This window comes from Nipponia nippon, unplaced genomic scaffold (assembly GCF_047370975.1).
Source record: "Nipponia nippon isolate SJK-2023a ecotype South Korea unplaced genomic scaffold, ASM4737097v1 scaffold_16, whole genome shotgun sequence".
Classification (NCBI taxonomy): domain Eukaryota; kingdom Metazoa; phylum Chordata; class Aves; order Pelecaniformes; family Threskiornithidae; genus Nipponia; species Nipponia nippon.
In genome coordinates this window covers 9778362-9803916 of record NW_028262332.1, presented here as the reverse complement: position 1 = coordinate 9803916, position 25555 = coordinate 9778362, and the positions used below count along the sequence as shown (strand labels likewise).

Genomic DNA, 25555 nt, shown 5'->3' with positions numbered 1-25555 from the left:
TGAGTTTGGGACTGTCAGGAGGTGATGCCTTGAATTCCAGAAGAACAGAGTGATTTGGAGCCCTTGCGGTGCGGAGCCTGACTTGATCAGCCTCCTGGGGTTCATGAGGCGTGGGCTTGTTGCCTTCAAGAAACAGAGCCCTTTTCAGGTTTTTGATGAGCAACCAAAAATGCTGTTTGCCTTTGCCAAATCTGGGACCTTAGGTGTTGTTCCCTCTCATCTCCTGATCATGTGGATGGTCTCCAGAGTAGCAATGTGCAGAGTGGTCTCTTTGAATTCATCAGTCATTAGGCAGAGATGATAGAAAATCATTGTCTAGGAGTTAGGTGGAGCATGCTTCCTAAAGAGCAGCAGCTGGCAAGAGGAACTGGCCCTGATGTCAGTGATTTATGGGTTACTGGCCTGCAGTAAGTCCTGCGTTGGGCGTTCAAGAGCTCACTCAGTCTGTGCTTGGCTCCCCAGAAGGCGGTGGGGATCTGTGTCCTGGAAAGTTCTCCATGTGCCTTTTTGATGTCCTTAGCCTGAACAACTGAGCTGTTTGCTAAGCCATTATCTTCCGGTTGTGTGGATGTTTGTTGTGACACATGGCATATACAATGTGCTGGGGAGGTTTCCTGCAGCTGTGTTGGTTTTGTTCTCAGTCCTGGAGACAGGAATCACACCCACAAGCAATGGCATGTTTCTGGATTGTGGGAGGGGGCTTGGAGATATTTGAACTCGGTGATCTCAAGTGAGAAGCCCCAAGTCCTCGGCTCGTTGTTGCCAGGAGATGGAGCATAACAGCAAAGATTTAATGATCGTATGGGTTCTTGAAAGTATTTGGGCTTTTGCTTTATGCTGAGGCTCTAACACACTTTCACTGTGATCATGCAGTGATTCCAGATGGAATAAATCCAAGCCAGGAAAGATAGGCCTATTTTTTCTTGGTATTTAAGAAAAGCAAAATAAAATATTTTCATGCTGGCTAAGAAAGGGTCTGAGCTGCAGAGCTTGGGATGAAGCCTGTCTGTAAAGTGGGGCTGCTTGGAAGTATTTCTAGCACCGAGTCCTTTGTTTCTGGTCTGTGGGTCATGAGGAGAACATGTCCTGCTGTACCTGTGTGCGTGTGCCTATGTACACATCCCTTTTTGCCCACAGGCATTCCTGATTTTCAGTGCTCTGACCACTGGAGACAGGATCTTTACACCAACTGGGTTTTTTTTTAGACTTCTCTGAGCTCATTCTTCATTCCCAACAGTGCTTGTGGAAATGTTCTAATAGGAAAAGCATTTCCTACTGCTCACCTACTGCAAACATGATCATTGAGAAGGAAAACAAAGCTCATCTGAGCCAGAAAGGAGATAGCAGCACGAGGGCATCCAAGGCAATACAAAGGCAGAAAAAAACCCACTTCTGTCAGAAATAGCCTTGTATTTTTAACTCAGACGTTCAGCCAGAAACCAAACAAAAGTCATGCTCCATCCAAGAGCAAGGCAAAAAGCATTCCTCAGGACTGTAGCTGTGAGTACATAGGCTGTGTCTAAGAAAAGGCCCCATGGGACATTGCCAACCACCAGTGACCTCGTGATAGTACACATGGGGTTTTGGTGAACGTCCATGAAAGAGCAAGTGTAGACGTCTGCACTCCAGTCACGGGAGGTGCCCGTCAGGTACCTGGGCTACATGATGGTTCCTGGCTCTGATGGAAGTGTGCAAGCAGGCGAGGGACACGCTGCTCCTCCCACCCTTCAGGGGATGGGGGACCAGGCAGGAGGGATGCAAAGCCCAGGGTTTGCTCTTGCAGAGGGGCAGCTCAGGCTCTAGCTGACTGCTGCAGTCTGATTCTTTCACCAGCTCTTCTCCCAGGGCCTCTGCCCTGTGTGCCCTGGCTTTGCAGTGTGTGCGTGTTAGCTCTCCACTTGCTCTGGATTTGGGAGCTGAATCCTGAGGGTATGTTTTTAGTTCAGTTCCCAGGCATGCCTGGTGCACATGGTAGTGAAACAGCGTAGAGTGAATTCAACAGGATCTGCAGAGCAGCAGTGTGCGGAAAAAAATGACATCATCTTCCTTGTAGACACTAAAGAGAAAATAGATCAATGCACTCCACAGTGCTCTTGGCTGGAGAAGGGTGGCTGCCTGTCTTATGTTTTAAAGAATGCCCCTGATTTGGTATCTAATGGACCATAGTCCATATCCCATAAAAATGACAGTGACAAGTGTTTTATTGGAATTTTCTTCAGGCCAGTAGATATGTAGAGTTATGTAGCACGATTGGGGTTGTGGTCTTTGTAGGCAGATGCTCTGAATGGCAGAGAGAAGTTTGCTTGGCAAAATGCAGGTGGGCCACCAAAGCCTCCCAGCATTGCTCTCGGTGGGGCATCCTGCCATCCTTCCTTGCCAAGGAGGCCAGGGCCCCCAACTAGGTTTTGCCGCTGCCTGTGCACCCACAAAGTGAAGGCAGGCGCATTTATATCCCCTTCCCTAAAGTCTTCTGAAACACCCTCAGAAATCCAGGAGCTCCCCAGAAACCAGAGCTGGAGAGGCTCAGGAGTCATTTGAAATTCTGCCCTGGTCCCTGCCATGCCTGGCGGTGCTGCGCGCGTGCTGTTTGTCCAGGCGTAGGAATAAATGGTCCATCACCCCTGTCGCAGGCAGCAGAGCCCTGCTAGCATGTGGCTTGCACCAGCTGGTTGTCTTCAGACTGTGCCTTGTCACACATGAAATACCCTCCAGAAAGGGCTCTTTTGCCAGGAGAGTGTCTCTGCAGTGTGTTCTGGTGGACGAGGCTGGGTCACTTCAGGTGAGTTTTGTTTTGTGTTGGTGCTCCCAGCTGACAGTTAGGCCAGCCTGACTTTGTAGCGTAGGCTAGACCTCAGAACATTTGAAGTCAATGTCGTCTTGCAGGTACTTGCCAAAACCGAAACAACCCATTGCCTCATGTGTTTGTCCCCGTCTGTCAGCGGGCTGCCAGGGCCACATCGGTCTGTTGTATGGGAGTGCAGGTGGGCTTTTTTGAAAAGCTGTAATTCCCATCCATGTGAGAATTTTTAAATCAAATGTAGCAAACCCCACCCAAGATGGGGGAGAAGCTTTCCTTGGTCAAGCTGTTCAGACAAGAATCCCACCAGATTCCTCATTTTCTGAATGCTCAAAGCAAAAGTCCTCTTTAATCCACCAGTAAACAGCAAGTCCTTAATTAGAGGTGAGCTCTAATGGTTGATTTAAGGTGCTTTTATTGGATGCCGCAATACCCGCTGTCCCATCAGAAGGCGTGAACACAGACTGCGCACGCAGTCCTGCGTGCTGCTCTCCCACGGTCGTTTTGCAGAGGGGAACAGAGGCTCTGTGCGGGGATGCTCAGGAAAAAACTCATCCCAGGACTCCCAGGCCCCAAGCCGAGTGCTGTAATCTCTGGATAAGTCCTGCTGTCCACACAGCCACCGACCTCCTTCCCAAGGGGCCTTCCTGCAGCAGGCAGCTCCCTGGGACGGGGAGGTCCCGCGGGTGCGGTGCCTGAGTCAGAGCTCCCGGGTTCGCTGCCCATCTCTGCCACCGACTGCCTCTTGTTTACCTCCCTCTTCCCCATCTGTGTGATGGGGTAATGCTGCTTCCCTGCCTACCCTGGGGAGGTTACAGAGGCGTGATGATGGCTGTAAAGTTGTTTGAGCTTTGGATGGCAGGAGCTGGGGTGGTGTTATTAGCATTGGTGATGATGATGCTAATTACTGAGCTGCTGGGAAACTCCCCATGGGAGGAGGCGGGAGAGGGGAGGGGAGGCAGGGAAAAGTGAAGGGAGGCAAAGTGAGCTCGGGGATGGAGAGGAGCCTGTCCGTGCTGGCAGTTCTGTCGGGCCCTGGGAGAAGGGCTCAGCCTGTTGGCAAAGCTGTGGGGATGCTGGGATGGATAGGAGAAGCCATGGCCCAGGTGCTGCGTAAGGTAGGAGAGCGTGCCAGGGCCTGCAGCAGGTCCCTCCATGCGGCTTAGACCTTCCTGCCTTTGCTGTGCAAGATGCTGGTGTTGCACCCGATGGAGAGCTCACGCAGGAGGGTCGCGCCACTGGCGGGGCAGAGAGACGGGCTTCCTTACCCCTCCCGTGGCCCCGTGAAGTTGGGGAATTTCCCAGCCATGGCTGGTGTCGACAGGAGGAGAGGGACCAGCACTGCCTGGGTCTGGGGGACGGGCAAGGGCAGGGTCCTCTTCACCTTTGAGGTCAGCTCTGGAGCTCCCATGGGAATACTCAGGGCTGTGAGTGCCTGGTTCTCCACAGGCAGAGCAAAGGTGGGTTTGGTCTGGGAGAAGCTGGTGAGGGTGAGATGCGTTTGGTGTCATTTTCTCTCTGTTGCAGCAGAGCCCTGAGCAAAAGTAGCCGCCTTAGAGCTCAGTCCCTGTGCCTGCAGTTGCGGGTGGCCAGATCCGAGTGCTCCCTGGGCCTCGTGCACCGCACACCTGAATTTTCTCTCTTTTCAAAGTAACATCAAAGCAGAAGGTTTTGTACCACATGAAGCTTGCAGACATCAAAGGCTTGCTCATAAATTTAACCCCTCTGCTCCGCTGTGGGGATGGTCATAACGCTCCAGCTCTTGATTGACTTGGTAACAGCTGTATTTTAGAGGGTTACTAGAAGGATGGGATTTTTCTAACACTTCAGAAATATCAGAGGTTGTGTGTCCCTCACTCCTCTCTCTCAGAGAGCAACCACTGTGGAAAAAGGAAGAGGGTCCATGGAAGAAAGGGGCTGTGCGTTCCTGAAAAGACTGCCGGGGACCTGCCCCAATTCTGGGCCTTGCGTTTAAGGTCAGCACCGAGCTAAAGTCTCTGAGGGCAGTGGGACTGTCAACATGCCAGAGTTCAAGGGCTAAAACACTTTACTGGGTCAAGGTCTACCAGCTGGAACAAAAACCATGGAGGGGAGGTAAGGATCAGACCCTTGGGGGAGAGGTGCTCTAGAAATGGTCCTGTTTGTCTGGACTCTCCTCTGGCCAGGGGAGTGCATCAGCTCAAGGGAGTGCTTCCTCGCTCTTCAAACCTGTCCTCCACCCTGTCCTCAGCAAAGACCATTTATAGGCAAGAGAAAGAAGAGCTGTGTTTGAGTATAGTGACGACTTGCAGAGATGGGTTGCCGATGTATTTAGACACTGAACAATTTGCAAGCACGCTGCATTGCCAAACATTCCCTAGGACAAATGTTTTTATAAAACCTTTTTTATGATTACAGTGAGAAGCAACCATAAAAGAAGGGAAAATTTTGTGGATCATGTCTCCCCACCCCAAAGGCAGGTTGCCAGAGCTCTTCTGATGGTTTTCTCTGTCATGATTTACTAGGGGATTGTCAGGTTGCAGGAGCGATGCACAGAGCAGATGCTCGTGGGTGACCCTCTGCCTGGCCTGCAAGTACAAGCGTTCAGTTCCTGGTGCCACTGGGCAGGGAGCAGAGCTGGAGGGCAGCGTGGCATCCGTGGCAGAGCCGGGCAGGCAGGTCCCGCCTGTCCCTGCTGAATCGCGTGTTGTCCAGGCAGCGCTAGGATGTCAGGTGCCCCCTCCATCCCCTGTGACTTCACTGTGGGCTACAGAGTTGGCCAGATGGATGCCAGGGTGCAAGGATAAATACGGCAGCGAGGGCTTCCTCCCGGACACTTGTGCTCTGGCCCCAAAGCATCTTTTCCCTCGTTGTCTTGTATTGTTTGAGAGAAGATTAAACTGGTATTTCCTTGCAGCCCCTCAGGAGCCTGAACATGGGGGGGGTGCACCAGGCAGTCTTTGCTGCTTTGCGGTGGCTGTCTGTGCATCTTCCCTCTCTTTTAAGATGAGGTAGCCTCTTTGTCTCATTGATGTGTAAACTACCGCAACTATTGCAAGGGCAGTGCAAACGCACACCCTCCTTTATCCCGCAGCCTTTATGTTTTGTTTAACTGCGTGGGTATAATTATGCCATTATCGTGGGTCAGGCTTTCTGGTGTAAGCGTGCTCTGAGAATCCGAGAGCAAGGGGGATGGAGAGGAAGAGAGAAGCCAGAGTCAGGGAGAGGGAAGGCGGCTGCTGCTAAATTTAAGACTGTTCCTATGACACCTGGAGGCTGCGGTGCTGGTGTCAGTCCTGTTGGAACTGAGCGGGTAAACACTCGGCCACGGCTCATTCTCGTAATGCTTTATCTTCCTGTTCGCTTTGTGGGACCTTCTGTGGTGCTTCGGGCAGACGCAGACCTGGGAGAGAGGCTGCGCTGAGATATTTCCTAGCTGGAAGCAGGATGTGCCGGAAAACTTTCTGGAGGACTCAAGTCTGACAGGTATCAGGAGGCTCTTCCAGGGATTTGGGCTTTCTGGAGAAGCAGCCACTGATCTGGTTGCCTCCCCAGGGTCATCTTAAATTGTCTGACCTTTCTTTCCATATGCCTGTATGTCTTTTTGTTAAGCTCTAGGGCCCTTCTTTTCTTTAGCTCCTCTACTCTGACTCAGGTGGGCTGGTTGTACGGATGCTGCATGAGCCAGGAGAGATTTATAAAATGGTCTCCCAAATTTAGAGGTGCAGCAGAGACAGCAGAGCCAGAGCCAAGACTCTCGTGATCTTTGCAACGCAGAGCCCTGACACACGCTGTTCCTCGCTGGGACTTTGGTGCTAGCATGGGAGGCAGGGAAATAAACGGGTAGATAGAAAATCTCTGCAAAATAACAGCACAGAGATGGTGGGGGGAGGCAATAGCATTTTCTGGCTTGCACTGCCTCTGCTGCATTCATTGCCTCAGAGGTAAATTATCAGTTTCTTCCTTAAATATTAACAGCTGCCAGGTAATGAATTCCCCCTCTCTGTTTTATAATGGCACTAAAATTGGGATTTGCCTTGGTTTTCTCTGTAATTATCCAATGAGTGTGTGAGTGAGAGGGAGGCACGGCAGAGCTGGGCCTTGCAGGCTCTGCTGCAGGCAAGTGTCGTGCCTGGGGGACTGAACCCAGGCACGACCCTTCCCAGCGGGCAGCTCCGGTGCGCGGGGCTGGGCTGCACAAGCAGTTATGTGAGGCTTACGGTTTTACGATCCTTCGTTAAGTTACTTTTTCCTCATGCAGAGGGGTGGGTTTGGGAGGTAGGCTAGCTTACACAGTTGGAGCAAAAGCCAGAATTACCTGCCAGGCTCCTCGGCATCCCACGGAGGAGAAGCTGGTCCTGGTGAGGTGTGGTTGGAGAGTGCGTGGGGAGGGAGCAGCATCCCCAGCAGGGAGAGGTGAGGCAGGAGCCGTCCTGATTCTTCGGAGCACTGGGGCCAAATGCTGCACTTGCCTTCTCTCTGGGCAACCCCTTCCTCACTGGGGATGGTACCTGTATTTCGAACAGCTCTGTGACTTGAGGTTTGGTTTTGTGAGAGGCCAGCTGTCTTCAGAGAGCTGTTCCCTGCGCTCTGCTGCTGTGTAACAGTCGATGCAGTGCCAGTCCAAGGCTTTTCCTTTGCATCCTCTGCCTTGCCTATCTGAGTGGCCAGAGGAGGCTTCCTTAAAATCACTCCTGCACAGTCCAAAACTGGGAGCCCAGAGACTCTGCCTTACGTGCCTTGGGTGCGATGGAGACGGCTGCCTGGCTTGATTTGAGAAGCAGCGATTGTCTCTTCTACCCCCAGCTATTGCTTATGAGAAGGTTACGGGCACTGGCTGCTTTAACCACCCTTTGCAGCCCGGTCCCAGGGGTGTCTCTGCTCAGAGCAATGGGCTTTGCAGCACCGAGGAGACTCAGCTGATGCTGCTTTTGTTTTGGGAAGGTGACTGCTCTGCTACAGAGCCCCTGAAGGTGCTGTGAATGGTTTTGACATTTCTTAATTTAAGCCAGGAAAAGGCCAGACTGTGACCTCTGGGTCACTTGTGAATATTTGACCCTTTTGGGTGCTGAAGCAGGAGAACAGAAGCAAGGCGGAGGTATCGCTGCCTCTGTGCCTGTGTGTCAGCCCCTAGGCCTTGTCCTTGGTGACATGCTTCAGTGCTTAAGGTCCCAGAGATAAAGCTGAATTCCTTATCTTCCTGTCTTCAGGATATTCTTGTTGCTGGGACACCCTCTTTCTGCTTTTTCCCACTACGCCTGTCCCTTGTTTTTCCTCCTCCCAGACTGAGGTCAGGTAGTGAATCAAAGCTGTGCTGTGGAAAGGAGATAGGAGGCAGGATTTAACACAAGCCTGTGCTTGTGCATCAACCGCATGCAGAAAAAAGAAGGTACTGGCTGCCCCAGTGCAGGATGGCTGTCCAAGCCCTCAGCTGTGCAGAAGTTACTCCAAGGACCCAAGGTCTGGATGCTTCTCAGATCCCTTGGGCTGGCAATCATGGGAATGTATGAAAGCATGTCTGAGACCCCGTATTCCATCCATAACTGCCTAAGTGTGGAGGCCAGTTCTGGAGCTGGAAAACTGTAAGAAAGAGCCTCTTAAGAGAGAAACCTGCTTGAGGAAGGAGGTAAAAACTGAACTGGTTGTCCAAGGTCCCCCAGCAGACCTTTGTTGGAGATTACGACAGAAGGTCTTCAGACCGGCTAGTCCAGTGGTCCAGGCTGGAGCTGACTAACCAAGCTACTGAAACACATTCTTCTTCCCCTGACTCATTGTAACTGAGTTTTCAGTTATTGGCACTTTGAAGCCATAATTGAGGTCTGCTTTCCTTCTTGCACAGCCTTTTCTCCCGGCGAATTGTCAGCCATCAAGTGGTATGAGACAGTAAAAGAGATGTTACACTCACCATTTCCTAGAAACTGTCACTTTAAAGAGAACAATACTAAAAAGAGGGATGAACCGGAGCCAGACCCAGAGCAATAAAATTCCAAATGTTTGACTTCTCTCAAAATCTGGAACTCTTCATTCGTTTCTAGGGTCTCTGCCGTGCCTGGGGCACTTCGTACGTTCATAGTTCCGGCCTCTTGCGTTTAATAAACTGCACATGCCAGAATAGCTTAAAAAAAAAAATCATAGTCCAGGTTCTCTTTGGATGTAAATCAGCATAACTCTGCTTAAATCACTGGAGCTGTGATGACACCAGATGACACAGGGGCCTCCAGTGACTGGGGATTTTGTTTGGTTTTCTTGCATGAATCTCTCTTGCTCAGGCAATGCGAGTGCAAGAGGCTGTGCCTGTGTTTTGCCGGGGTGCCAGCAGTGGCCTGTACCTGTGCCAGCACCGGGGGCTGAGCTCCCAGCTGAGGCTGGTGGGATCTGGCACGTAAGGGAGCACCTGATGGATCCAGCTGGTCTCTGTGCATGGACTGAGGCTGGGAGGAGAGCGTGGTCGGGCTGCGCTTGCTGGAGCCGTGCTGTGTGCTTTTCCATTCGTTGGTGGGGCTATGTAGATAGTCTTTTCTGTACCAGTAACTTGGATGAGCTCTTTATATGATCTATATTTAAAAACAGGGAAATGCACCCTAATAATATGGGGTTTGGGTTTCATTTAAGGACAGACCTGTAGCAATGCAGGAGCCTGTATAATCAGACTGGTTTTGTCTGTACCCTGTCTTTGATAGTGGCTGTTACCAGCTGCTGGACAGGGCTACGGTGCTGGAGACTCTCCCAGAAGACACAAACACAGCACAACTTTGGGGCAGGTTTGGCTTTTGTCTGTTATTGCCCAGCTTTGGGGAGGCCAGATCTCAGCCTGTGAGCAGCAGCTTGTTCCGTGCGGTCACTTGGGTGTCCTGCCCAGAGGCCACCCTGCTGCCTTCCTTCATCACCAGCACAGCTCCGTCCCCGGCATTCGTTTGCGGTCAGGCAGGAGAGTTCAGCGACCCAGGCGATGGGCAGTAACCTCCTCTGGTGGCTGGCTGTTCTCTAACCCACTGCTTATGGATAGACGCGGTCCCATCCAATGCCGGTCCTCTCTTCTGGATTTAGGATAGCCTTGGGGTGAGCAGAGGTTTTGGGATCTCTCTGGGCTGTCCTTGTGTCTGTGCTTGGACTAGATGCAGGAAACGGAGGCTCCCTGGGAGCTGGCTGAGGGTCCTGCATGGTTGCAGGAGTAAGGAGAAGGATAATCCATAAATCAAAGGAGCCTGAAACGAGGAAGGTACAAGTGCTGTTTCTTGGAGCTCTCATGATAAAAAGCTGTCGTGGCAGCAGGAGGGCTCCCTCTGCCCCTGTATGAATGTGAATGCGGCTGTTGGGGGGGCTGTCAGGGTTAGAGGTGCAGGCAGGCAAATCCCAGCTGGACAGGAGAAGGTCTCCCTGCTTTTGGCAGTCGCTGCTGGCTGCCCGCTGGGCAGGGCACAACCTGCGTCCGGGGTTAATGTGGCAATCACCAACCTCTGCTCACACCTCGCCTTCAGCCTGCGTCCATGTTTCCCATTAGCAGTGCTATTTTTGAGCCTCCCAAGGCAATTAACACTAATTAATCTAAAAAAGCCTAAATAATGGTTTTTCAGAGCCCCCGGCTCCTTCTTGTTCCCCATGTGGCCCCGGAAGACTGCAGCCTGAGCCTGGCAGAGAGCTGAGCCCAGTTAAGTGCTTTGTGCGCAGGGACTGCTGGGGGGAAGCTTCTTGGGGAGACGTGCAATTAGAGGAGGGCCCCGAACGATCCCATGGATCCAACTTTTCCATCCTGGATTATGGTGTGTGTGCCACAGAGAGAGCTGCAGTTCCCGGCAGTGCTCATTGTGCTGGAGGAGACGGGGAACCAGCTTGCAGAGAGATGCAGCCCTCTCGAGAGCCAGCAAAGAGTGAGAGCACTGAATATGCTTGGGTGCAGGAGGTGCAGCTCCCCTGGGATGTGCAGAAAAGTCCCTGGTGGATTTTTCGCCTCTATCTAAAGCCATTTGCACCCTAGTATTCTCTGGGCACTGTCATGTGGAACAAATCAGCCTCCCTGTCTTTGCCTTCCCCAAACGGGGCGTAATTTCTTCTTGCCCTTTTAAACAGCATGTACCAGAGCAAGAGCTGCTTTGGCTGATAGGAGAAGCCGTTCCTGTGTTTGCATGTGATTTTTGTCTTACCTGTTTAAGCTCTTCTGAGAAGGGCTGTGTCTGACCATCACTGAAATGGTAAACCCACGGGTACCGGCCCCGGGATCCTCCCTGCCCCCAGCAGGGCCAGGATTTCATGTTTTGTGGGGTGCCTTGCATAACAAGGCCTTGATCTTGAGCGCGGCTTTCAGGCATTACTGGAATATGAGTAAATAATAATTAAGATTTGGGCGTTTGCTGCAGTGAGGGGTATTTATATGAAGGTTAGATGTGCGTTATGGGTGCTAATGTAGATGGGTGTGTGCGGATCCACCAACTAACTTCACCCAATCGTTACCACCCCTGGTAAAGGTGCTGCATCTGTTCAGCTGCTTTTTAAACAGCGCTGTGCTAAGAGCAAGTAGGTGTCTAAATAAAAGTATGTTTCAAGAAAGCAGCACAATTTTGGCAATCCAGAGACAAGTAGGCTTTTTTGCAAAGCGTTTTGAAAGCAAATTGTCAGTAGGTTCCAATTTCAGATGCACCGAGCGCAGTATATTGTGGGGAGGAGGGCATATCTGCTGCTGGGGGAGCGTTGGATCACTTCCATCGCTGAAGAGGAGCGTGTCCTTCGCTGGCAGCGGGCTTATAGGCACCTGTCTCCTCCGTCACCTCCTACTCCTCGGTAGGGCTGGAAGCGAGGAGGTGGTGCTGCGGTCTAGTGGATAGAGTAGGTGACTGGGAGTTGAGGACTAGATATTAACCTTGGCTTCTGTGCTAATTAATCAAGAATATGGGTTATATCCTTTAAAGCAATGGAGTTATTTCGGTTTAGCAAATTACGGCTGCTCAGCTGAGACTCAACAGCTGAGCGTGGTCCTAGTTCCACCCCCCTCCAACTGCAAAGTAAATCAAGTAGTGCAGCTAATTTCAGCTAAAACATTGTGCGTCGCTGCTTTGGGTGTGCTACGGTGTGCGCGGCCAGGTACTGCAGCTCTGTGTGAGCGTGAGCATCAGTTACACTCCAAGAACTTACTGCTTGCTGGCGTCTGCCTGTAACCTGAATTGTTTTGAGCAAGTAGTTCAGGTTCACTCCCAGTTTTGGCACTTAAGGGATCCTCCAGGTTTTTGATGGGCCAAATTGACCTCTATAGCTGCCCATCTTCTTCCATAGACTGGAGAGACTGACCTGGAATGATAACGCTTCTAACTTGTCTCCTTGGTTAGCAATTTAAGCTTCAGGTGCTAAATCTAGGCTTGTGTGTTTCTATTAAACGGCGACAGGGAAACCCAGCCTGGCATGGTAAATGCTGTTCAAAACCTATGTGGAAAAGTTGCTACATTAACTACGGAGCATTGCTGTAGCTCTTTGAGGACTGTTTGAATACACTGGCTAATGTATCGCCTCCCAAAGAGAAACCAGAAGTCATTTCCATGCCACAGATGCACTCAGCAGTGGGGGCTGGCTACCTGACCTGTGATTTCAGGGTGGATTACCGTGTAGCTGGGGAAAAAGTGTAAATCCAGTATTAATAAGGTTGTTGCACAAAGCGGCCAAATCTGAGCACGGTGGCGGTAGCTTTCAGGCAGTCGGATCGGCACTGCAAGCAGCAGAGGTGTCAGTAACACTTCAGCCAGACACCCATGCAGGCACGCCGTGCTCCGTCTCAAAATAAAATCAGAAACGATATTGTCACCCGCTATTGATCCAAAGGTGTGGATTTAAGCTGCGTGTGGCAGTAGGGCATGCTTCCAACAGGTCAGCGGTAACTGTATTAGGGAAAGAGGGAGCGTGGGTGAGTTATTTTGATTTTGTTTGAAACAATAAAACCTAAGTTATTTGAAATCTTAACAACAGAACCAGCTTTTAGCACCGGCGTTTATAGGGATGAGTGGGCGAGTTGTTTAAAGGAAAAAAAAAATCTTTGAAAACAGTCCAAGTAAGGGTGATAATTTCATCCTACAAGGGAAGCGCGGTGCGCACGTCCTGGGTTTGAGCAGCCTGTGTATGGTCTGCAGCGGGGCTGTGGTGGCGCAGTTTGCAAAGCAGGCTGAAGGGCACACGCGTGCCATGGGCACGCTCGGGCGCACGCTCGAGCTCCCTGGCGTGAGAGCTGGAACCCGAAGTTGCAGGTGGTGTCTCTGCAGATCATGGACCTCTCACTCGCTCTCCTCTGCTGCATCCTAAACCCAGATGCAAAAAGTCATTTCCTCTTGCTCTTCCAAGCACCGGCCTCTTGTGTGTGGGCTCTGCTCCTCCGTTGTACCCGTCTTCTGCATTCACCCTCAATACCAGCTTCAGATGCTCCCTTTCATAGCTGTCCCAAGTCAACTCAGCTCTTCAGATAAGGGGCAGAGTCTCAGTTCTGGTTCGTTCCTCTCTTACCCCTCTCCACCGAAATGTCCCTTAACTCAGCCCCCCAGCAGCGCAGCAGCAGGGAAACGGCGGCCGCAGCGCAGGCGTTCAGCTCACGCGAGCTGCAGCAGCGTCTGTGCCCCCGCACTGAGTGTGACAGCAGGCAGGTCGGCTGTGCCCTGCCCCTTGCCCTTCCTCGCCCCTTCTTTCCCTCCTCAGTCGCTGTAGCATTTTTGAAAATCACATCACAAACTAAATTGAAGTTTAGTGTGTGAGCTCCCCAGGCAGTAGCTTAGTTTGAGGCCGATTCCCAATTGTGTCTTGCCTTCCGTAGCCTGTGGCACCAGAACAAAATAGGTGCAGAGTAATTGCCTTTTGCCTGCTCTGTCCCGATACTAGCATTTTGCAAGGTCCTGCCTGATGGAGAGTTCGCCTCTTCTGGCGCACGACAGATGGGGCGGCCGCGCAGGACAGATCCTGGCCGCATCACTGGTGTTTGGGCAGGTCCATCTTGCATGTCCGCAGCATCCCCACCGCGGCAGTTCTGCCTGTGTCTCGTCAGCACTTGTTGCTTCAGAGCTTGTGTTTGCCCCTGAGCACAGCCTGACCCCCTCCCCGTCAGCCTGATCGGCCTCGTGGGTACCGATGGGTTCGCAGTCCCCGATCGCAGCTGCCCCGGCCTTGCTGCTCCCCTTCTGGAGATGCTTTATGCATCCGTGATGCCTCGCCCTTGGGTCCAGGATCATTGCGGAGCCCAGTGAGGCTTCATAGCCCCTCTCGGGGATAGGAGGGGTCTGGGGGCTGAGACCCGCCGTGCCCTGTGCCCAGCCTGGCAGCGGGCCAGGGCCACGTACCGAGCCAGGAGTCCTGATCTCGGGCCCCACGCAGTTTCTGTGTTTCTAATTCCTGTGTGACTCCTGGAAATAAATTTACTGGTATGGAAAGGCACAGACAGTCCCCAAAAGCTGCATTTGTTCAGGATAAAGAAATTTCCTACTTTTGCCATGACAAATGAGAATGAAGTGTAAGAGGACAGTGTGGACAGAGTGTGCCAATGGGGCTCTGTCCCTGTTTTGCCACTGCCCTGCCAGGTGGCCTTTGGCAAGCTGCTCCTCTTCCCATTGACCCATTTCAGTGTCAGAAATTCACATTTCACAAATGGGAGGTAAGAACAGCTCTTTGACTGTTGTGTGGCATTTCCATCTTTCCATGTTTAAAACCTTCTTGCAATTAGAAATTTCCTTCTGTGAAAGAGTGGTGCATTTAAATTAAGAGATGCTTATGGCTGAGCATCTTTGGCTCTTGCAATAGGACAAAAAAAATCACGTATCTAATAATATGAGGAACAGGAGGACTATCAGGAGCTAAAAATGGTCCTTCAATATTTTGGTGCTTTAAATCTGAGCGATCATATTGTGTCTGTATGTGCACAGTGCCTTTACTGTCGTGGTGCGTGTGGCTGTAGAGCTGAGCGTGTTTGCAGATGTAGTTTAGGAAAATTGATCCCAATCTATTTTTAAGGTAAAGTGTGTGTGGTGGGTAGGAGGTGAGGAGGTGGAAGGAAAGCTAAATATTCACATAGCTCCACTGTGTGTTTAAGAGCATCATCTAATAACACTGGGATCGTGGCAGCGAGGTAAGGGAGAGAGGAGCGCTGCGCTGGGGTCCACCCCCTCGTGCAAGGGCACAGGAGCGACTCCGGGAGGAGCGCGGCGAGCTGGGCTGTCGCTTTAAGCTGCATCTCGCACCCAGCGGGTCACTGGTGCTGGCGACGTTCTTCACATGGCTGCGCGCTCCGCATAAATCTCTGCTCCGCAGCCGGAGCGGAGCTGGGGAGAGCTCTCTCTGGCTGCTAGCAGTAGCTGAAGAGCATCAAAGCGGCAGCCCCCCATCGCCAGCCTCTGCCCTGCGAGGTGAGGTTGTTCTTGCCCGTGGACATGTAAAAGCTGGAGCGTGGGGAAGAGCTGGCTGCTGAGGTCAGTAAGTAAAACTCGTTTTTTGTTTGTGTTTCCTTTCTGTCCTCTGAAATGAGAGGCTAGATTGGGGGTAAGAGAAGGAGGTGGATACAGAAGATTTACTCGGGCCAGGGCTTGGATATTGCTTGTGCATGCTTGTTTTTGTAAAGTTTGCAGGTAGCTTCAGTTTGAACTTTTTATTATCGATATTTTTGCAACTTTCTGGGCAATAGATGCAAGCAATGCACAGGCTGCTCGGGTGTCTGCCGATGTCTTACAGCAGAGCGTGGCGAGCACGGTTGGTGGTTCTCTGTGCCTGGCTGTGCTTACTGGGGGAGGACGGGGTGTCTGCCAGCCAGCCCTGCCTGTCGGAGGGAGCGTGGCAGCAGTGCTTAAGGATTGGTATTGAAAGGGAAGTGCTGTCCTCAGCAAAGACTGGACAAGTTTAACAGCTTTTCTGACTCTGAACAGTGATGGTATCAGACTCCAGCCAGTACCGAGCTGTTGGTGGCTGGGGACTGGGAGAGCCCCGCTCCCGAGCCGAGACAGTGCTCCAGACATTTCACCTCTCAGTAAAACAGGCTGAGGCTTTTGGCCAGCAGTTTCCTTCCACTCCTCTCATCCAGCCCCCCCACTTTCTGGGAGGCTCTTTCTGAACCTCTCCTCCAGTGCCTTTCACCAGGTGAAGTGATGAGGTGGGGAAGTTGGTTCAGTGCCTGATGCACCTGCGAGGTGACGGGGTTTGGGGTCGTGGTCACGCCAGCGGTGCTGGCCCCCACCACGGGTGTTGGGGTGGTGTGGGCAGAAAGCAAAGCCACGTGCAGGGGACTGGCAGGCAGCGGGGCAGCCCAGGATAAAGTGCTCCCAGCACTGGCAGTCACCAGCACCACCCCAGCCCCCCTCCTATCTGGTGATTTTGAGGTCGGCTGCCTTGAAAAGCGAGGAGGTAAGCAGTTGTGATGCATCTAGTTTATAGAGGGAGAGACAGATAAGGCATGGCACGTGGGCACAGATGTGTTAGGATGAATGTCTGCCAGGCCTTGGGCAGATAACTGCCTGCTAGAACAAGGGACACAATTTTTCCAAGAACAGTTGAGAGCTTGGCCCTGGGGACAGATCACTGGGTCCCGTCCCAGCTCCGCCACTGCATCACTGCAGGACATGGTCAAGTCACGTCATCTCCAGGTTGTCTCCTCGCTGAAATAAGGCGAGGAGGAGGAATCATTGGTGGACACGTTTAAATGCCAAAGCAGTGCTCTCTGAGGGGCTGCTGTGGGAGTAGCGGTGAAGACTGCTGTGTTATCCCTGAACCTGCATCTGTCCTCACTTCGTCCCTGGCCTGGCCCACACCAGAGCCAGACCGCCTTCGAGCAGCAGCTCCTGAGCTGCATCTGCTGTGCCAGACCCGCCGAGGTCCATCAGCGGCTGGGCAGCGGGTCCTGCCCGCAGGTAGGACAGCGCCGTCCCCCTCGGAGGGCTGGGCAAAGCTGGAGTGAGCAGTCCTCGAGCTTGAAGAGTCCTTGCTGCATCGGGGCAGGTCTGCCAGAAGTTGAGCCTGGAGGAGAGGTGGGGGACCAAAGGCAGGCCAGCAGCCCGTGGGGACACCGGCTGCGAAAAGAGAAGCTGATCTGACAGAGGAACAAGGTTTGGCCCTTTGGGTAGCTCATGAGAGCGTCTGCAGTTTGGTCTGCTGGGCAACGCTCCCTTCGAAGGGAACGTTTCACCCATGCATGGTACATCAGGTGCTTTTGGCACGTGGCAGTGGCAGGAATTGCTGGGAGGCGTGCCATGGCTCTGCCAGCGCAGAAATCATCTGCCATGGTCCTTGGGGGCTTCTGGAGCCATGTCCTAGAGCAACCCGGGAGCGTGTTGTTGCACAGCCGCAATCAGACAGGCTTTTGGTGGGGCTCAGCAGCAAATGCGGGGAGAGCGGCATCCCGCCCTGGCTGCCGCTGCTTCCCAGGGAGCCCTCCGGCTCTACCCGAGCTGACTTTAAGCCCTGTGGGGACAGCAGGAAGCTGTGGGAGAAGCCGCCGTCGCCAGAGCCGTTTGGTTGAGGGTATTTCTAACAGTGGGTGCTGGTGCACCGCAGGGGAGCACAGCCGGGGCCAGTGGTGAGTATGGGCTGCTCAGATGCTGAAGCGAGACTGGGGACAGGGTGCTGCTAGGAGCTGAAGCAGTGTGGTGGAGCAGAAAGCCCAAGCCACAGTGCCAGCAGTATTGCCCTGCTGTGACCAAAGACTTACGGCTTCTGGCCCGGGATGTGTGTGTGGGGCAGAGCATGAGGATGCCCCTCTGCCTGCCAGGGAGCACCATGTCCTGCTCCACAGGCCCCCAGGGACCTCAGGCATGGGAACACCATGTAAAACTAGCACAGAAATAATTAAAATGTCCTCTGTCGATCGCGGGATGGGGCACTGGAATGGGAACGTCAGAGAAAGGCTCTTCTAGCTGCAGAGGCACCGGTGGACAGCCGTGTCCAAGGGCAGAAACGCTGTGGGGCATTTGTGGGCTGTGGCTTCAGGTGTTGGGAGCTGGAAAGTGGTTTAGTTCTTGCAGTTAGGCATTCTACATTTGTTTAATGGCTTTCCTGAATTGGAGTGAAAAACGGCCAAGGGGGTTTAGGCACAGGAGTCCGTTCTGACTTTGTTTTGCTTTGCCTGGGATCGCTTCAGCCTTGGCCTCACCTGCACACCCGGAGCAGCCGATGTGAGGGGTTTCTCCATGAGCTGCTGGTCTGTGCCCTGCAATCCTGTGCCTGGGGGGTAGAGCCGGGCAGCCCAGGACCTTCTTGGCCAGAGACTGTGAAAGGTTTTACTTAGCATGAGTGAGAGTTTATCGGAGAGGAAGTAGGGTGCATTTGTGCTCTGCAGGGCAGCGACCTGCAGCCTGGGAGAGGCAGGGGCTTGGGGCAGCCCCAGCACTGGGGTCCCCCGACCCCTCCTGAAGAGCCGCCTGTCCTGGCCGAGCAGCGGGGCTCCCTGGGGCGGCATCGCTGCAGGGAGAGGAGCGGCAGCAGGCTCCCCATCGCTCCCCGCAGCTGCTGTTCGCTTGCTTTCCAACACCTCAGCTGTGTTTTACACATCCTGGATCCAACCTGGCAGGTTAAACAGCATGCTCATCCACCAGCAAATGTATGCAAAAGCCTGGATGCCTTCCAGTGAGGGAGGCCTGTTTCAGGTGAGCGTGTCCTGCTCCCAGGCTGTCCTTAGCCAGGTTGCTCAGTTCTCCGATGAGCCGGCAGCATCCAGGTGGAAATACCACTCTCAGAAAATGGGAGCTCTGACCCCCAGGTACAGGGCCTCTGCCTTGCCTGGGATGGTGGCCGTCCCTGTCCTGCCCAGGGTCAGGGAGCAGGAGCAGAGGCTTCATGCGTGTCCTGGTCCCCACATGGGGAGAGACATGCGTGTCTCTGTGCCCGTGCTGAGGGCGAGCACGTTTGCAGCCAAAGCTGCTGTGGGGGTGATCTCTGCAGCACCAGCAGCCCCCGTTCCGCAGGTGCCAGCAAAAGCCCCGGGTCTCTCTGCCCAGTGCAAAAGGGGTTGGTTTGCGGCTTTGCCCGTGATGGAGGCTGGCGAACCGGAGGAAGATAACTGTCGGCGGAATTTGGGCAGTTGCGGTGCTAGAGATGGAGGATGGGTGATGACGCCAGACAGAGACACCAGCCGTGGGGTAAGAAGTGATCTCGGGGCTGGAAACCAAAGCTGCTGCCCAGGAACCATTTAGGGCTCTGGGTCTTGGGCCCGTGGTGACTGGTTGTTTTGTGTCTGTGCTATCACAGGACTGTTGCTCAGCCCCGTTAGGGGATGCCCTGGCTCTTGGGAAGCCTCCTGACCGTCCTGGATGTGCCAAGCCCTGGGCAAGCACAGCTCGGCAGCAGACGGTGGGCCCCAGGGTGTGATTGCACATCCATCTGCCCTTGCAGCTCGTTCCTCGGGGCCAGGAGCAGGCTGCAGGTGGAGGGAGCCAAGTGCTCCGTGCCTTGTCATATTTGGGCATTTTAATTAGAGAGGTGCGGGCCTGGGGCGCGGTTTGGCTGGGGCAGCGCTGGAGGGAGCCTGCCGTCCGCGGGTGCTGCTGCAGGCCCTGCGGCTCCCCATGTCCCGGGCTGGCGCAGCACGTGCAAGCCCCAACGCTGGCCCACGGGCACCGGCCTCCTGCCCCTCCGGGTACCACCGTACTGGGAGGCACTCAGGCGTGCAGCCAGCCCTGTCCCGCGCTTCGCATGCACCGGCTGCTCTTCCAACTGATTCAGAGCATCCTTTCCTCTCCCGGGCACGTTTTGAGCAGAGATCCTGACACGGGAAATTGCAGGGTCCCTGGCAGGATGGGCCCCAGGGGAATCTGGTCTCTGCCGGGGGAAGCCCGAGCTGGGGGCTCTGACCAACGCTCTGCAAGGCAAAAGTTCTTCTGTGGACCTGCGACTGCTCTGATTTACTCTGTGCGTTTGCGGGGAAGCTAGAGGGAGGTTTGGTGTGAATGAGCCGGCTTCCTCCTCTAGCCTGAAATTTGGGTCACGCAAGCCAACATAGCAGAGCTGTGAGAGATGTAGTTCATCCTTGGTTCAAGCCCAAGCAAGCTTTGATTTCCAAGGTGCAACTGTCGATGGTTCAGAGGGTCTGTCCGAGCCACTGTTTCATTAGCGGATCGGCACGTGGAAAGAGGTGAGAGGGGTTTTTCCCCTCCCCGATCAGCTCCCACATTGCTAATGTTCCTCTCTGGCCCGCTGCTAATTTTGACGCTGCCCTAAATAGAAGCTGAGTGCATCTCATCTGCTTCGCTTAGCACACGGGAAAATTGTTTCCCTTCATTTACTGAATCCAACTTGCGGCTTTAACCCTGTCAGCACAAGGCTCTCCCCAGCCCAGCCCTCCCTTGAAGGGCGTCGCGTGCCTCTGTCCCGGTGAAGAGCTCTCTGCTGGGAACGGCACTGCATGTGGTAGGAGAGGGAGGGCTCCTGGCCGCCCAGGGTGGCCACTGACAGAGCTGAGAGAGGGGCTTTGCTTCGTGCATGGCCAAGGGGATCCCTTTCCCCGCTGAAAGGCCTGGCGCTCCCGGCTGGCTCTCTCCGGTGGGGTGTGCTGCTTCCCAGGAGGGACCCGGTGCCCCGTCCCAGGCTGGCCTTCCCCAGCCCCATGCTGGAAGGTAGCTCAGGAGAGGCAGATCCAGTTGTAGGAGTTTTGGGTTCGTTTCTGTTGTGGTATTTTTTCCAGCATCAGGTGGGACCAGCTCAGCACACAGGGACCCTTCCTGAGCCTGGCAGATGCCCCTCTTATCGCTGTCTAATTTTATATCCCGTTCTGAGTGGCTCCTTGGAAAGATCGGCTGTTCCTACTGCACCGGCTGCTCCAGAGCAGGACTCCGGGTTCGCTCTCCCAGCACGGGGCACCCAGCCCCTCTCTGCACTGGAATTGGACACAACACGGTGCTTTTGAAAGGCTGCCTTGAACGTGAACCTTCTGCAGTGCGACTTAAATATATCACTGTCTAGTGCAAGGTGCTTATTTGGGGCTCTCGTGCAAGAACTGTTTTCCTGAAAAACTATCATTTTGTGTCATTTGCAGCTCGGTGACTGTTACAAGTGGTGTGCTGAGGACACAGGAGCACCGAAAAGAAGCACTGGGAGTGTGGGGGGCAGTGGCCTGTAAAGGTTAAATTTAGCTGGTTAGAGAGGACGGCTGAGTGCTGGCGTGCCCGAGCTCGAGCTGAGCCACAGCTGGGCACAGGACAGGGCTTCAGCCAGGGCGTCCGCACGGTTCCCCCTCGTCCCTCGCGCTCCTGACCATGGTCCCTCTCTGAGCTCACCCCTTTGCCAGCCCAGAAGCTCCTCTTCCCCGTGGAGCTGGGCCAGGATGAATGCTGTCCCCTTTCCTCCCCTCTTTCCCTTTCAGCCTCCGGTTTGTTCTGAGCGCTCAGGATGCCCTGCAGCAGCGGAGGCTGCTCTGCGCGAGGCTCATCCGCTCGCTGGTAGGAGCTGGGCTCTGGTTTGGTCTGCAGAAGTGCCCAGAGCCTCTGGGGTCGGCCACAGCGCGAGTGAGCTGTTGGAGGGGCTGCAGCTCTCCATGGAGCACAAGTCGCAGAGCAGCTCTTCACCCCGTTCCCATTCGGGGGTCCCTGCGGGAGAGGGGACCTTTGTGATGCTCTGCCTGTGGCCTCCTCTAGGAGGACGGTGTTAGATTGTCCACACCGAAGGGTGGCAAGAGAAAAAGGGAGAGGTTATTTCAGAGCCAGGAGGACAGAGAGACTAAGTAGCAGTGACCCCGGCAGGCTCCAGACTGCGGGGCTTGGCAAGCTGTGGCCACAGCCTGGAGCCGGCCCCTGAACAGACCAGGAGAGGGCACGACACGTTGCTGAGGCCACGCCAAACGGAGCGATTGGAGACAGGGAGCTGTTTGGGGCATTGTGACTCTCTTCTGTATTTTACTGTCCTTCCAGAAAATCAACCGGACCCCGTCGGATGAGGAATGCTTCTTTGACCTGCTGAGCAAGTTCCAGAGCAACCGGATGGATGATCAGCGCTGCCCGTTGGAAGAATGCCCATCGGAGGCTGCAGAGGCAGCTGCCACACCGGTCCCTGCCCTGGAAGAACGGATATGTAAGCACCGATGTGTTTCTAAGTCACTATTACTATGGGAGCGATGCTGCTCCCGTGGTGTGGCCAGCTGTCATGGGTTTACTGTGAATCCTGTGATGTTTTCCCTAAACCTCAGCTCTCTGAACTTAGCTGTTCTTTGGCAATCTCCATCATTTAAGGAAGAAAGAAACATTCTTATGTTAGTGGTTGCTGAGGGAAAGGCTGGAGAATATGAATGAAGGCTTGGAGAGTAAACCAGCAAGAGAAATGCAAAATATACTTGGGATTTTTCAGTACGGATCTTTTGAAGGTCTGGCCTTCTGAACAGTGAGGTTGGCACGAGGCCTTCTGCCTCTGCCAGCAGCTCCAGGAGGAAGATGCTCATGGTCATTACTGGGGGAGCCTTGTAAGAGCCTGGAGAGCTGGGGCGTGCAGAGGGCTGGGGGGGCTTCCACAGGCAAGTTAAAGCGTTGCCATGGAGGAAAAAAACTTCTGGATTTTGTACAGTTCTTGGATGCTGTGGTGATAGGTGCTGCGTAAGAACAGAGAAGCCAGAAGGATGGATAAACAGTAGGAAGCTCCAGCAGGCAGACAGCTAGCTCACCCGTAGGAAGAACAGGGATAAATTGAGGAAGCTGTCTGACAAATAGATGGGACAGGAAAGGCAGGTCAGGTCTGTGTTTGCTTCGGTTTCATGTCTTTTTTTTATGATACGGTGTTGAGGTCCTTTGTATAAACCAAGCTGGAGAGAAGACTAAAATGTGCAGGTCACACTTGCACGCTTAAGCACCATCACAAAGGGCTCAAAAGCACTTCATGTGAACCGGTGGATTTGTTTATCGGTTTCCAAATGAACATGAAGTACAAACAGGAGACGAGGAGACCCCTGACATCCCTCCGAGCGCGGCAAGAGCCGCAGCACAAGGCTGCTCGGAGAAGTAGGTGCCAGGAGCAGGGGCTGGAGCGGCAGCGAGAGCAGAGCAGCGCAGAGAAGGTCAGGCTGCGGCAGGACAGCAGGTTGGCTGTGAGGTGAGCAGGTTTTTATCTTCTAAAAATAGGGTGGAAATGAACATCAGTTTTTCAAGATACACTTTTCTGATACAGAAGTGCATTTGGCTGTAACAGCTGTGTAATTTAGGAGAATGACTTTAAAATACGAAGCTTTATAAAGAATGTACAAGTAGGCACACGTTCTGTTCAGCTCTCCTTTGGCCTCTGAGCCTTCCCGGCATGTTATTTTCAAGATTTCTTTGTGAGCTGAAGGGGAAGAAACTCATCTTTGCATCAGCACTGAGATTTTTATGTGTTTCCGCGAGCTGGGGCTCTAAAAAGAGCACGTTGTGTCGGGAGGTTCAGGGCACCCTCTCCTCAAGCGCTGTGTGCTCACTGGGACGGGAACACCCGTTGGGCTGGGCTTCTTACAGTTTTCTTTTGTTTGTCCCTGTCCCGAGCGCAGCGTCTGTTGTTTGGGAGCGTTTCGCTGCCCAGCAGCTGCCAGGAGCCAACGGGCTCTTTCCATTGAGCGCTGCCCGAGAGGCGTTTCCAGGGCTGGGGGCTGACTCACTCGCTTTGCCCAGGTCCCGGCACTGCTCGTGTGCTGCGTTTGAAAATCCTCCTTTTGTCCCCTTGTTGCTCTGCCCGGCGTGAGCCCCTCGGTGGTGCCAAGGCGATGCCGCCCGGTGCAGGCACGCCAAGGCTGGGGTCACTGCCTGCGCAGGGCTGCGCTCCAGCCGCACGGGGCCCGATGGCTCCTCCAGCGCTCCACCCCCACGGCTGGAAAGCAGCAGGCGCGTTGGGTGTCTGGGTGGGATGCTCCCGCCGAGGGTTTACAGAGTAGAGATTAGGTGTGTGGGTTCTGGACTGGGACCCCCTGCTGCCAGCTCGTGCCAGCCCCTCCCCGGCAGACTGAGCCCAGGCTGGCTCAGCTCTGCTCTGCTCTGCGGGATGAGAAGAACCAGACCTCACGCGTGCTGTGATGCAGGTCCTGCGGCTCGGGACAGCCGGAGCGTCTGCAGGGCTCGCCTCGGCAGCGCCTCTGCTTGAGCTGGCCCAAAAAGGCCGGGCTCCTGGGGGGCCTGGGAAGGATGTGCCGCCAGGTGAGCGGCTTAGCCAGGCCTGGGCTTTGCTGATTACCTGCCTGTAATTACACCCGGCCCTCGGGACCACGCAGGGTGCCCGTCGCTGAGCCATGCAAGCGCTCAGGAGCTCTGTGCTTGCCCGCAGTTGCCCGTGCCCGCCCAGCCCTGTGCCCCGAGCGAGGTGCGGGTTGGCCCTCGCACAGCGGTGCCTCTTGGCTCGAGGTGGAAATCCGAGCGGAAGCAGCAGCAGAAGCTGCCTGTAGTTGTGCTGGAAACAACAGCAATCGCTCATTAACCGCTGCTGGTTATCATCAGGGCACTGGATCGTCTGGGCTGAGGTGGCACCTTTGGTGCCCTCCAGGAGCTGGCTGAAGCGCAGCACAGAGCAGGGAGCCCCTCACGGGAGGTCCGGCAGCGGGAGATGTGTACATGAGGTTCTGCTCCTTACCCTGCCAAGGCACCTGCTTTCCCCCTGTGCTGCCTGATGGGTTTGCGTGTGTGTGGTGGGCTTGGTGCGGGAGGCGTGCTCTGGTGCGTACTGGGCTGTTTTCACAGCCCAGCCCCATAAATTGGATGTGTTCGATTAAGAAGTTTGTTGGCCAGGGAGCGTGCCGGAGGCCCTTGGGGGAGCTGCGCTCCAGCTGGAAATGGAAACTGCAGCTCCGCTGAACAGGAGCTTTTCTGCTTCCCGCAGGGAAGGCAGGGCAGAGGGTCCCGCTGAAGGCGTTGGCTGCTGGGCCGGGAGCTGTGTGCAGGCAGGCTCCTCGCAGCCGGTCCTGCTCGCCCTTCGTGCAGGGCAACGGCGGGGATGCAGCCCAAGGCCTTTTTGGGAGGCAGGTACTAAGGGCTGTGCTGTGGCGCCGGCCTTTAGGAGTGGGAGTGAGTGGTTGCAAGATGGGGCAGTGGGTTTTGCTCCCCCTAACACTTGTGGCTTTGACAGTAGGGTTTTGCTCACTTGTGTTGCCGGCACTGGGATTGTTCGTGCTCCCCCACGCGGGGTGGAAGGAGATGCCGATGGTCACACACGAGGCCAGCATGCTCTACAGCGTAAGGCTCAGCTGCAGCCCGGGTGGTTCAAGAGCAGTTTGGTGAGGAGGGGGATTTGGGCTTTCTGCAGACAGCAGAGCTGCAGCTCAGGCACGAGCAGGCAGAGCCGTGACCCTGCTGCGTGCTCCTCTTCCCTGCTCACAGCACAGTCCTCCTTAATGGCGTCTCCGCAGACGGAGGAATTCTTCGATCTCATCGCCAGCTCCCAGAGCAGACGGCTGGATGACCAGCGTGCCAACGTGGGCAACCTGCCAGGCCTCCGGATCACACACAACAACCTGGGGCACCTGCGTGTGGAGGGGGACGCCCAGGAGCCCGGGGATGAGTTCTTCAACATGCTCATGAAGTGTCAGGTACGGGAGGGGACACAATAGTTTCTCCCACACAGGGCAAATCGCCATCCCCTATCCCACCTGCCCTGCCGGGAGGGGCTGTGACCAGCAGCTGCCCACCCGCAGCCCTGGGCACCCAGGCAGGCCCTCGTCTTTGCCTCCAGGTCCTTCTTTTTCCCCTCTACCGAGGGCTGCGCTTTGTCACCGCTCCCCAGGTTGGGAGGGTGGCTGCAGAACCCGCCTTCCAGGCAGCGCCCGCAGCCCTGCCCTGGGTCGCTGCTCTTCCCTCACGCTGCAGCCCGCAGCGGGGTGCGGCGCTGCTGGTGCCGCTGCCCTGCGCCCTGACG

General features: G+C 54.5%; 1 protein-coding gene across 3 annotated transcripts in view; it reads left to right on the top strand.

Annotated features, from left to right (window-relative positions):
- The window catches only part of GPSM1 (G protein signaling modulator 1), an 83664-nt gene that overhangs the window by 55806 nt on the left and 2303 nt on the right, over positions 1-25555 (top strand). For all 3 annotated transcript variants that reach the window (XM_087753275.1, XM_087753276.1, XM_087753273.1), the window contains 2 exons: positions 21613-21772; positions 25021-25229. In XM_087753275.1, the coding sequence (XP_087609401.1) occupies positions 21613-21772; positions 25021-25229 (369 nt within the window). The remainder of the gene's footprint in view (positions 1-21612; positions 21773-25020; positions 25230-25555) is intronic.